Source organism: Podarcis cretensis (assembly GCF_951804945.1).
Source record: "Podarcis cretensis genome assembly, chromosome: 13".
NCBI lineage: Eukaryota > Metazoa > Chordata > Lepidosauria > Squamata > Lacertidae > Podarcis > Podarcis cretensis.
This window is the reverse complement of record NC_137182.1, coordinates 34721565-34734297: the sequence shown is the minus strand read 5'-3', so window position 1 is coordinate 34734297 and position 12733 is coordinate 34721565. Positions and strand designations below refer to the sequence as shown.

Sequence of the window (12733 nt, the reverse complement as noted above, 5' to 3'; positions counted from 1 at the left end):
TCCTTCTGGGCATGGAATGCAATCATAGCAGCAAAATGCCTTGCCCTCCTTCACTTTCTTGCAAAAACCAGGGTAACAACTCTCACTGCACACAGATAGAGGCTGTGCCTAAAGTGTAAGTGAAAGGGGTTAATGATAATCTTGATGATAAGGAGCTTGGAACCCTTAAAATCTAGACTAATTCTCAAAAGTTACACAACATTCACAAAATCCAGCATTTAATAGGGGCAGTAGAGTATTATCCAAAACTGTCTCTACCTGGTTAAATTCTCTGTGCCATCTTATAGCATCCTCATTGATTTTGAACGCTTGGTCTGGAGGAGCTTGGGGATCCAGCCTCCCAACTTTCACTCTATGAAAGGATTGGTTTGCGGGGAAAATCCAGTTCATGATATCAAAACCAGCTGCTAACTCCCCATTCTGGTCAAAGGAAACTTTCCCCCCTGCACTGTTGTTAAATGAGACACCTTTCATAAACTGGTGTAGCTGATTTGAAAGGGAAAGAGCAAGAATTGGAAAATTCTGCAACTTGAACTTGTATGTAAAGTGATAAATGTGAAATAGATTCCATTTTTGCAAGGTTTCTCAAATAGAACATATTATGAATGCTATTTTCATTAAAATTCACATTTTGGGGCTCACATTCCCTCCAATACATGTTCCTTTCTCGTTCACATTATTCAATTGGAGAAGACCATTGTAAAATTAGAATAATTTCCAATTTCAGAGGAAACCTGCATTTAAATTTCTGTATTAATTTGGGGAGTGTGTTTGTATCCATTAAAATATACACCGAATGACTTTTCCTCTATCTCTAACATTCATTACCTGCCAAAGGCATTGGCCTGGACATTTCTGCATGCCTCTGTTCTTCATTACACTGTGCTTGAGACTAGATGAGGACATAGCATGTAAAGCATGGGCCATAACATAGACAGCATTATGGATACTGTAGCTGTGAGAGGTCATGCTCATTTCAAAAAAAGATGCAGGGAGACTCTCCAGCTTTTCCTCCCCAGTGCAAATGTCTCCATCCACCGTGACCGCATCTGTATTTGGGAATACACAGCCAAAAGCCTGTTGCCAGAAGTCCTTGATAAAACCATCTCCTGTGGCGCTGGATGGGTTTCTGCTTCTAACAAATTCTTGAAATCCTGGTAGATCATTGGCGTGAATTGTAAATGAGAGAGATCCATGGATTACTTCTGTATCCCAAGTCCTCTGATACACCATTGAAGTGAGGTCCATCTGGGCTGATATTATCCACACTATACCTTTTGACTTCTTCTTTATATGTTCTTGTCCTGACAGGTATGGAAACCATCTCAACAATGCAGTCCCATAGGATTCTCCATATGCCACCACTACATGGGCTTTACTGTCTATGATTTTGTCATGTATTTTACCCCCCTTGTTAATCATGTCATGAATATCAGTGACAATGGTAAATGTTAGGCTTCTTTCTATGAAGGCAAAGCAGATACCACTCTGAGAAAAAGGCGGAACCACACTTTGCACAAATCTTTCTCCATTGTCATTATCCATAGTTAGGAGTCCAATCCAAGTCCACCTGAAATGCAGAAGCAAAGAAAGAATCCCTGCAAACTGACTGTTTTCTCTGGGCACCATCTGGTAGAATGGGATGCCTGGTGTTTTGTCATTCATCACTGGAGCAGGGCCATAGATGAGCTAAAGAAAATAGTGGAGAGGAAAGAATGGCATTGTATTGCTATGAATCTGGATGAGGAAGTAGGTTGTATGCTTACATACATAAGACTCTTAGAAGGTTCTTAACAGCTAGAACCAGCAAATGTTTAAATCTAAGGAAGGATTCAAATGATTAAATAACCAGACAGGCTTCTTGATAACAGCCCTCAAGTATGGGTAGTTAATGTAACAAAGGAAGTGTCTCTATGTCTGATAACAAATGGGTGGGTGCCCTTCTCTCAACTCATTGGCAGTTAGTTAGAAATGATCAGGACAAAGCTGAGTTCTGTTTGTGTGTAAGCTAGAAGCTGGAAATAGCAGGCTAGGAAGCCAGAGAGAGATAGCCATGCTTCATTTCTTCTTGAATCAGAGGCTGTGGCTATTGGAGAAGTAAGACCCTTTTGGGGTGTTAATGAATCCAAGACTGCAGCTATGGAAGAAGCAAGAGATTTTTGGTGTGTTAATGCTGTGAACCTCTCCATAATAGGCTCAGGGTGTATATATGCATAAGCAAACCATGTATCATAAAGACTATGCAGTCTCCACTGTACCTCATTTCAAGGGAAACACAAACCCTGGATGGTAGGCAACAGTATGTTATGAAGTCCTAGTCAGAGTAGACCCATTGAAATGAATGAATCTCAATAATGCATATGTATTAACTTCAATGGTTTAATATGAGTAGGACCAGTGTTGAATAGACATAATGTTCGAAGAAAAATACACCCACATTTTGTCAATAATATTTTCAGTAAACTTGAAATGTTAGTGGCTTTTCCTTTCCTGTGGCTGAGCATAAATAACAACTAGGGATTTTTTTTTAGTAATTTGAGAACATGCACAGAGATTTATTTCACAGATGAGATTTGACATTTATAGGAAGGAATGACAATGTATTTATATGTATTTATATTATTCTCTGTGTATACAAAAAAAAAAAAAGAGGAAATGTGACAAAGTACTAAAATTGTAAAAGTACACATAGAACCAGTGCTTTTCCTGGGGGTACTCAATGGTACATAGGTGAATCTTTCTCTCTCCAAATGTTAACATTGTGGCCTTTTCTGTAACAACCTCATAGTGAGTACTGGCACCTTTTTTTCTCAAAAAAGAAGAAAAAGAGCACTGTATAGAACAACAAACACACACACACGCAAACACACAAAAGAGACCCATCATACCTGTGGAATCTTGTAAATATCCACCAGTGTTGCCACTTGAAGTGAGGTTGGGGGGTCCAGTCCCCCAATGACCCCAATCAGCTTAGTTTGGACATCACAGTTGTAATTTGGAACAAAACCTCCCAGGGTGTATATGAGTAGCATTGTAACATGGTAGGTCCACTTGTCAGTGAAATAGCTGTCATAGATGTGGAAGCCCAAGGTGACATTGTGTAAGAGCTGAGGGTTTTCATTGATCTCTTTTACTGCAAATGCCAAGGCCAGGATGTGCTGATAATTCTTAGGTACTGCACTAGAAGGTAAGTTGTATTCGGAATCATAAGGAACCATCACATGTTGTAAAAAGTATTGCAAATGTTATAAAAAATAATGTATTCTATATCTCATTATTCATATTCATCTAACAATTTTCTTGAGGTAACCTTACCTTTAGGTGGCCCATACAAAGTTTAAAACAACCACCACCAAATATTACCATTGTTCATCAAAACATATGCTTTCCTATTCTTTATCAGTAAAGTAGCAATTCAGAGCAGGGTGTTCCAAAATGGTATAATTTAAGATCTTCAGGATATGATATTTGATACAAATGACTGGGCGTAGCTTTCCCTCTTTTTTAAAATAACAGTTGTTTCTTTGGATAGATTATTGCCTTTCTAACAAATACTTAATGGAATGAAAATTAAGACTAATAACTAATATTAGTTTACAAAATATTATAGTTAAACCCTTACGCAAGCTCTTCAGGCAAAGGTGATGGGGGTTTTTCAATGAAGCTGATTGCATTGGAGATGATGAAAGTGTGGGAAGCGATAGCTCCAATGATTAGGTCTCCTGACTGGTGGTACTCATGAAGCGGAGCGTGTGGATCATCAACCATGCACTTAATGATGTGCGCTTTGCTTACCATGTGAGGAAGCAGTACCAGAAGCAAGAGGAACAATAACAGCATTGTGGGCAGAAATGTTTTCTCTAGATGCAGATTTCTTCTTTTTATCTCAAAAAGCTCAGGACAGAAATATATAGGGTCAGAAATCAGACTGACACATTATTGTCTAATAGTCTTAATTCCTAAACCAGTCCTAGATTTCTGGAGGGTATATTTATACCATTATTCAGAACTGTGCTATTAGTTTTGCTGGAGTCCACAGTAGACTGCACTGTAGTGCTGAAAAGTAGCTTGTTAATTAGAGTACTTTGGATAATTAAAAAGGAAGTAGTCACCAATTCAACAAGGAGCATTCCATGTGGAATTACTGAGGACATGCTTTTCATGTCTGAAATTAACTTTTTACTTTTTACTTTTTCCAATCCATTAAGGATCTCAAGGGGCAACTGAATAGGCTGTGAGAAACAAGAAATTTGCCCAGAGCCAGGGAAAAAGGGGGTGTTTGAGCATGAGATTGTCTTGCTGCAGAACAGGGGTACCCAAAGTGAATCCTCCAAAAGTTGTTAGACCCCCCCAACCCCATCGTAACTGACGACAGACCAGGCAGATGGGATTTTGAGTCCAAAAACCTACTGAGTACAAGACTTTGTCTATGCCTGTTTTAGGACACAATCAGTGGTTTGAAGTTGTTCGTGCTGCCGAACCCCCCCCCCCCCCAATTTGGTGCTGCTCCATTGGCCTTGCTTTGGATTGGGTCCCCTGCTTTGGAGCAGGGGCTGGGTAGGAATTTTTCCATTTGGCAGCTTAGCTTCGGCCACTTGGTTTTCGCCTATCCCCTTAGCAATCATCACAACTTTGTAAAGTTTGGTGGTTCGGCATTGGTTTATAGAAATGTGTGGGAGGGGAGGTGTGGCCAATACCTGCCCCTCCAGAATTAGGGTATTCCATTAAAGTAATTTGTGGGTCCTGGATCTCGTCTGAAGTCTGCTTGAGGGGCTAGGGTCATTCCAAGACCACAGGAACACCGGGGTGAGCTTCAATCAATCTTCACCGATGTTGTTACCCTGGTTTGGTGCTTACCCTTTCAGTCTGCCAGCCAGAGAGGCAGGAGGCAATTATAGTCCCTGGCCAATGCCTAGGCCAATACCGCTCAATTTGTTTTGTAATCAATAAAGTTGTGGCCTAAATTTTGCCCAAAAACTTAAACTAAAATTATGTGTCTGTTTGAATTTATTTACTGGGAAAGGGCTTGGGGGCCTCGGGGCACAAATCACAGTTACATCAGACAGGAGAGGAAGTGAGAACACAAACAGAATAAACCAGTAAAAGAAATACCAATAAATTTTTATTATTATTATTTTCATGGTGGATGAAGTTACAGTCGTACCTTGGTTTTCGAACAGCTTTGTTCTTGAATGTTTTGGCACCTGAACGCCACAAACCCGGAAGTGTGTGTTCTGGTTTGCAAACTATTTTTGGAAGCCAAACATCCAATGGGGCTTCCGTGGCTTTCAATTGGTTGCAGGAGCTTCCTGCATCCAATCAGAAGCCGCGGTTTGGTTTCTAAATGTTTTGGAAGTCAAACAGAATTCTGGAACGGATTCCATTTGACTTCCAAGGTATGTCTTTATATGATATGCAATGAAGTTGTACTCACAGTAGGCATCTTGAAATTAATTATCTTGGTGATGTCAGGTCCATTAATTCCAATAGATCTACTTTGAATAAAACTTCATTGAACGCCACTCATTATTTTTAGGATCTAAGCTGATATCCCTCTAAATATCAGTGGCTGGAAAACATGAGCAGGAAACAGTTATTGTGTTCAAATCCTGTTTGTGAGCTTCATATCGGTATCTGATTAGACATCCAAAGAGAATACGGACCTAAATGTATCTTTGTCTGCTCTGTTTGTGTTCTCTTTTCTTTGCTATTTTTTTAAAAAAATGTTAAGTGATTGTTACTATTTATTTACTGTTACTATTTATTTTTTGTTGTTATTAAAAGAAATGTATTTTTCTCATATATAATAGACTTCAGAGGCATTACCATTCTGCATTTCCTGCTCATAAGTATATCATTTTTCATTACATATTTTACAGGATCAGCAAATAGGGCAATGAAGAAATACATACATTAAACTCTGATAAAAGCAACTACTTTATGTTTTGAGAGATTTGTGGCATACTTTTGGGTCTGATTACATCTATTCTTCTTTCAGACATGAATGACTATTATAAATGCACCAGTAAAGATTATCCAAACTGGAAATAGAATGTGTGTATTCCCAAAGATTTGACATTCTTATTTTATGAACAACCTTTGGGAATCTGCTTAAGCTTCTCTACTCAACCCACCCTCCCCTGCAATTCCAGATGCTGATAGTAAGTCAGTTGTTGAAGAAATTATATTACAATGTAATGAGGGGTGTGTTTTATGGTGTCTTGTGCTACATGGGCTTCTTGGCCATTGCCTGTTTTTCTGTGACTTTCCTTGCCAGGAAATTACCAGTCAGTAAGTTCAAGTTAAGTTGATCACTTTCAGCATGTTGGTCTTCTGCAGTGTGTGGTTCGCCTTTGTTCCAACCTATCTGAGCTCCAAGCGAAGATTGATGGTTGCTGTGGATATTTTTTTAATCTTACCTACCAGGACTGGCTTGCTGTGTTGCATCTTTTCTCCAAAATGTTACCTTTACCTACATTATTGTCTTGCAGCCGGAACTAAGCAATATGGAAAAGTTCATAAGAAGAATGAACTGAAAAACGAGCCTCTGTTCCTTCAGTGGAGCTTTTTGAGACACATTAATTATTTTTAAGTTCTGAAATCTGATGGTAGCTATCTTAGAAGGAAACTCTCAGAGGCATTCTCATATACAATAGAATTCACTTTTTGAATCAAAGCAGTAACAAATATTACAGCAATGGGTCCAATGAATCTCTCCTATGAATGAACCTCAGTGATAGAAATGGATACATTAAATATTTAGTAGAGGTATTTTCCTAGGATTGCCATATAGCTTGAATACAGCATTTGACAGCAGTGTCCTGGTGGAAATTGCTCCCATCCCCCAAAAAAAGTTCAGGAAAATTCAGCCAGCCCTTACTAAATTTTCAATTTCAACATTCTCTACATAAAGTATTTTCTGTATGTTTGATTCTTCCGTTCTGTGTATTTATTTGGAATAAGCAATGACAATGCTCATGGGCCCTTTTCATTTACCCTAGTTTATTTATTAATTTATGCATGAACTCTTAAAAGCTATTAAAGTGGTGGATTGTTTTCAAAAACTGCTTTCATTATTGTGAACTGCATCAGTTGCAATGGTGCTAAGAAACATAGCTGCACCAACCACACTCTAACAGTGAGTGGAGGACTGACAACCCCCTGGAACAGAGGCTTAGACATTTTCTCTGCTCATTTTCCATGTCTCCCACTCTAAAGAAGATACTTGTAGAACATCTTCTAAGCCCTCTAGTTTAGTGCTGCTGTTACAGGATGCCCATAAATCACAATTGTGAGCAATATGTTTGCATTTGTGAATGAGAGTTTGCCATGACTCCCTCTCATTCAAGGAACTGAAACACTCTTATTTTCAATCTTTCCATTTATAAAATCAACCAAAACTTAGTTTAAAAAACATGAATCTTCTATCTAGTCCCACACCTAAGACTCATTCTTTCCTTGCCATAGGCCAGTCCAAGCCCGCCACGATTATTTCTGTTCAAATAAGTTCAAAACTTCTGCTAACACAGAAGAATTATTTTCTTCTTCAAATCCACAATTCCCTGACTTTGGCTTGGCAATTACTTCACCCATTAATTATCATAAAGAGTGTAATCAATTCTGCTGCTTGTAAAAAAAAAAAAAAAAAAAAAACCCTCTAAGGCAAACTTAAAATTAAAATCAAGAAATCATATTGTATGTGAAGGATGTCATAAATATACCTTCTTGCATTCAGAAAAAGGTTTAGGCACTAGAAACAGGAACATTAGTATGATTACTGATATTTGTGTTCAGGGATCTTGATTTCAGGTTTCTTAGAAAACTGTCTGAACATTCTGGTCAGACCATTAAAATCATATTCCTTATGCATAGCGTCATAGATAAAAAGAGAAGAACCTACAAATATAGTAGAATAACGAGCATTTCTGCTTAGCATAATGGCATTAGTGGTTTTGCTGCTGGTACTGCTTCCCCATATAACATCTGAAACTCACATTCATATGTGCAGGGTCCAGCACCCATCTCAGCCTGTTCACAGATACTATCAGAATGGAGACCTCATCATTGGTGTCATTGCTTCTCAGAGCTTCATTGTCTCTAGCTCAATAGACTTCACTGAACAGCCACCTCCAACACTGAATGAAGACTTAATGTGAGGAAGTGCTGACTTTTTCCATTTTAAAAAAACCTACTTCCTACCTTTCCTTTCCCCCCTTTCTTTTCTGCTCGGAGGTGAGGTATTTCAGTAAGATCAGTTTTTGTAGCATCAGGCTCCCAGCAGTGAATTATGGTGTTAGATTGTAAAAATGCTAATACAATTAAATCAATGCAAAAAAAAGAGGGGGAGGAGATGCTGATTTCATTTTATATGGCCACAGAAGAAGTGACCTTATGGCTCATAATGATTGGGTCCATGGCACTGACTTTGGCCTTACATTAATGCTCAGTGGGGGGGGGGGGATCCCATTAATCATTGGAATGGAGTAGATATGCTACAACTGTTTTAAGCACTATCTTATCTTACTTTATCAATTCCTGCATGTCACCAAGTTACTCCAATTCACTTACACATCATCCCATCATACATCTTCCTTTCTCAATTTATGCATTCATCCTCTGTGAACATTCCTTTCTATGCTGTAGAAGGTAAATGAGATTGCTTCAACATTTGTTTCTTTAGTTTGATCGAAATAATAGGAATCTATCAGCCAATGAAAGTGTAATATTCTTTAATTAAATTATATTAGTTCCTCCATCCTCTGTTTTATTTCATCTTCTTGTACAATTCTGTTTCATCAAACTTTTTATTTTGTTATAAATATGTGTAAATACCTATCTATGAAAGGTTAAATAAAAAGGGCAAAAATAAGACATTGTGTGATGAATGCTGATAGTGCAGAAAAAGGATGTTATCAGTAAAAAGTGTATTGTATTAGAACACAATTGCAAAGAGTGGATAGGTTTGAGACTGCATTAAATCACATTTTCAAATCACATGGATCATTTTAGTGCATTCTACTCTAAATAGTACTTTTCCAGAGACGTATCAGTGTTGCATTTTTAATGATAAACAGTGATATTGGCAGCTGTTTAATATTTTTGTAATTTGTATTTGAATAAGCCTCTATACTGAAACAATCCTGATGATGAATAGGCAGATAAGAGTGGCATATTCTTGTTCTTGTTATATCCTTCTGATACACAATGGAACTATCATTCTAGTATAGTACCTAATAATTACCAACACATCCTGGCCTTGGCCTTCTCAGTAAAGGAGATCAATGAAAACCCTCAGATCTTACCCAATATCACCTTGGGCTTCCACATTTATGACAGCTATTTCAATGCCAAGGCGACCTATCATGCCGCTATACTACTTACTTCAACTCTGGAGAGATTTGTCCCCAATTACATATGCAATATCCAGAATAATCTAATAGCAGTCATTGGGGGACTGGACTCTGAAATCTCCCTTCATGTGGCAAATGCCTTGGATATTTACAAGATTCCACAGGTAGGATGTACGCGTGTGTTGATATTATTGCCAGTGCTTTTTTTCTGGGGGGACGCAGGGAGACGCATACCCCTAAACATTTTTTGAATCCAAGTTTGGCCTCATTGAAGGGCAGTTTTTCAATATGAATAGGAAAATGAAAGTACCCCTAAACTTTTTTTTTTAAAAAAAGCACTGATTATTGTTATTTTTATTAAGCTCCATTTATGTGCAGGTTCCCATCCCATATAACAATAACAAAATAGAGCAGGGAAGCAACAGAGCAAGTAGTGATAATAGGTAGCATAGATAATAGGTAGAGGATTATTATGTCAGTATTAGAGTAGCACATACTTTGGTTTAGTTGCAGTAAGTAAATGGATTGTGGCAGTGGTTCCAAGTCACTGACAATTGCTATGGATCTTGGGAGACCACTTAATAGTTTTTCTGGGTCTTGTGCCAATTGTAATACGCTGTGTTGTATTATATTTAATTGTATTTTACAGACACACCACCAAACCCCTGAATGCAGCTTATGGCCACTTGGACTAAGGGATAGGTAGTTGAAAGGTTTATAACCAGACATGCCCAAATCAAGAGATTCAAGTTCAGGCAAAACATCTGAGAATGTCTTGTTGGGTAGCTACCCAACCCCTTCAACAATGTACACCTAACTTACAGTTTGATTATAAGGACAATTGATATGTTACTGCAGAAATATAAGCATCTTATTTTCCATTTCCATTTTCCGTTTATCTTTAGCTAACATACAGCCCTGCTCCAGTGATGAATGATAAAACTCCAGGCCTTCCCTTCTACCAGATGGTCCCTAATGAAGCCATTCAGTATACAGGAATTCTTTCTTTACTTCTGCATTTTGGGTGGACATGGATTGGGCTTGTTGTTATGGATACCTCAGATGGAGAAAGATTTGTGCAAACTGTAGTTCCACTGTTTTCCCAGAATGGGGTCTGTTTTGCTTTCATAAAAAGAATTCCAATATTGACTTTTATTGCTGACGTTAAGAATGTGATAGAAGAGGGCGCAAAAATACATGATGAAGTAATGGGCAGCAAAGCCAATGTATTGGTTGCCTATGGAGAATCGTATTCCTTGGCATTTTTTAGATTTCTTCCATATATATCACAACAAGAACACAAGTCAGGTGAATCAAAAGGTAAAGTCTGGATAGGAACAGCGCAGGTGGAACATACTTCATTTGTTTTTCAAAAGTCATGGGATGATGAACTATTCTATGGTGCTCTCGCCTTCAGAATTCACTCCAATGATGTCCCACAGTTTCATGAGTTTGTTGAGAGCATAAATCCATTCAACAGGACAGGAGATGGTTTTATCAGGGACTTCTGGCAAAATGCCTTTGGCTGTGGATTTCTAATTCATGCTCTGGATGAGGAGAAGGGGGACTTTTGCACTGGGAAGGAGAAATTGGAAAGCCTCCCTCATTCTTTTTTTGAAATGAGCATGACTGGCCATAGCTACAGCATCTACAATGCTGTCTATGTTGTGGCCCATGCTTTACATAAAATGTCCTTCACTAGACTCAAAAGAAGTGCAGTGGTGGAGGAAGAAGGACTGAAACATCAAAAACAACTTTCATTGCTGGTAAGGAACTTAAAGTTCGCTTGTAGATGAATGGAATATTTTGAGTGAAATAATAGATCATAATGTGCAAACAAAATGTTTGCTAAATTCTTTATGATCTCATATTTTCATCTTAATTCTAGTTACCACAATCCAGAATGAAAGAAAAAAAGTTCAACTTTCATACAGCAATCTTGTTTCTTCTTCTTGGGGCCTATGAGGTTAACATTAGCCCAGATCACACTGCTGCACTTTTGGCTTACATTGTATCACCTCCTGTGTTGTTTAGTGTAGTGATGGAAGGAATCCATCTTCCCACATCTTCACAGAAATGAACTAGTGTTATTTCCATAGCTTAAAATGATGAATGGGTTGGTGAAATATTTTCATGTGCACAGCTACTCAAATCAGCCCAAACGGTGCTTGTCTTCTGTTCATTCTGCACACACCATTACTGTTTTGTCTGAAACATTCAACCCCATCACTTTTGATCAGGAAAAAAATGTTCAAGCAATAAATGGGTTTAAACAACAAAAAAGACTTTTGATTGTGACCTGCATTGTGAGGTTGCTTTATTCTGACAACTGCCACAAATTTTCTTTGGTATCCCTTTCAATGTAGCTCCATCATTCCCTGAGAAGTATCTCATTTAACAACAGCGTGGGGGAAATGGTTTCCTTTGACAATAACAGACAGTTTGTAGCTGGATTTGATGTTACCAACTGGGTTAATTCTGGAGAAGAACCTGTAGTGAAAGTTGGGAAGATGGATCCCAAGGCTCACCCAGGCCAAGCATTCACCATCAATGAAGATGCCATAACATGGCACATTTGGTTTAACCAGGTAAGATTCACCAGCCAGCAATCTGGTAGCTATTCTTTAATACTTTTATGAGAACAAAGTTACTGTCTTTGTGTCTGTGTGTGTGTCTCTGTGTACTTTTAAAAATTTGCTAAATAATGGCAAACTCCAAAAAAGGTAATTAATGTGAATTGAACACAATAAATGTATGGAAAAATATATCAAGTGACCATTCGAAAACTATTATTAGTTTTGAATATATGATGGGCCTCTGCTGTTTTATCCCAAGAGAACACAGTATTATAGGATGAAGCCATGGAATAGTGAATCCCATGGATGTCTGCACCCCTAGTAAAAGTCTTCTTTCTTTTTCATGACTAGACGCAACCTCTTTCTGTGTGTACAGAGAGTTGCCATCCTGGTTCCAGCAAGAAAGTGAAGGAGGGGGAGCCATTTTGTTGCTATGATTGCATCCCATGTCCAGAAGGGAAGATTTCAGACCAGGATGGTAAGAAATAGATTAGGTCCAAGCCGACATAGCATACAAAATTGTTTTTGTTTTCTTCTATTGGGACTGGATGTGAACCTGAAGAAGAATAAAAAATAATTTGTACTATATCTCTCTGGAGAATGATGTGCCCCTCCTTATATACTAATATTCAAATAGCCATCATTCAGTGTTCAGCTGGGATACATGAATGCAAAAACATATATGCAGATAGGCATGTGCAATATCCCCGCCCCCAAATATCACTAACCACACATCCTCCACTCCTGCCTTCTGTGTGATCAAAAGAAAAGTCTGAAGGAGCCTTGTCAGTGCATTTGCCAGAACAT

General features: G+C 38.3%; 1 protein-coding gene across 1 annotated transcript; it reads left to right on the top strand.

Annotated features, from left to right (window-relative positions):
- Positions 1–10926: 10926 nt before the first annotated feature.
- Positions 10927–12415, top strand: LOC307201460 (vomeronasal type-2 receptor 26-like; the record flags this gene model as incomplete). The annotated part of the gene is made up of 3 exons (XM_079950694.1): positions 10927–11116; positions 11717–11938; positions 12278–12415. The coding sequence occupies exons 1-3, from the start codon at positions 10970–10972 to the stop codon at positions 12413–12415; spliced, it is 507 nt and encodes a 168-aa protein (XP_079806820.1). The 5' UTR covers positions 10927–10969.
- Between the last annotated feature and the right edge of the window lie 318 nt (positions 12416–12733).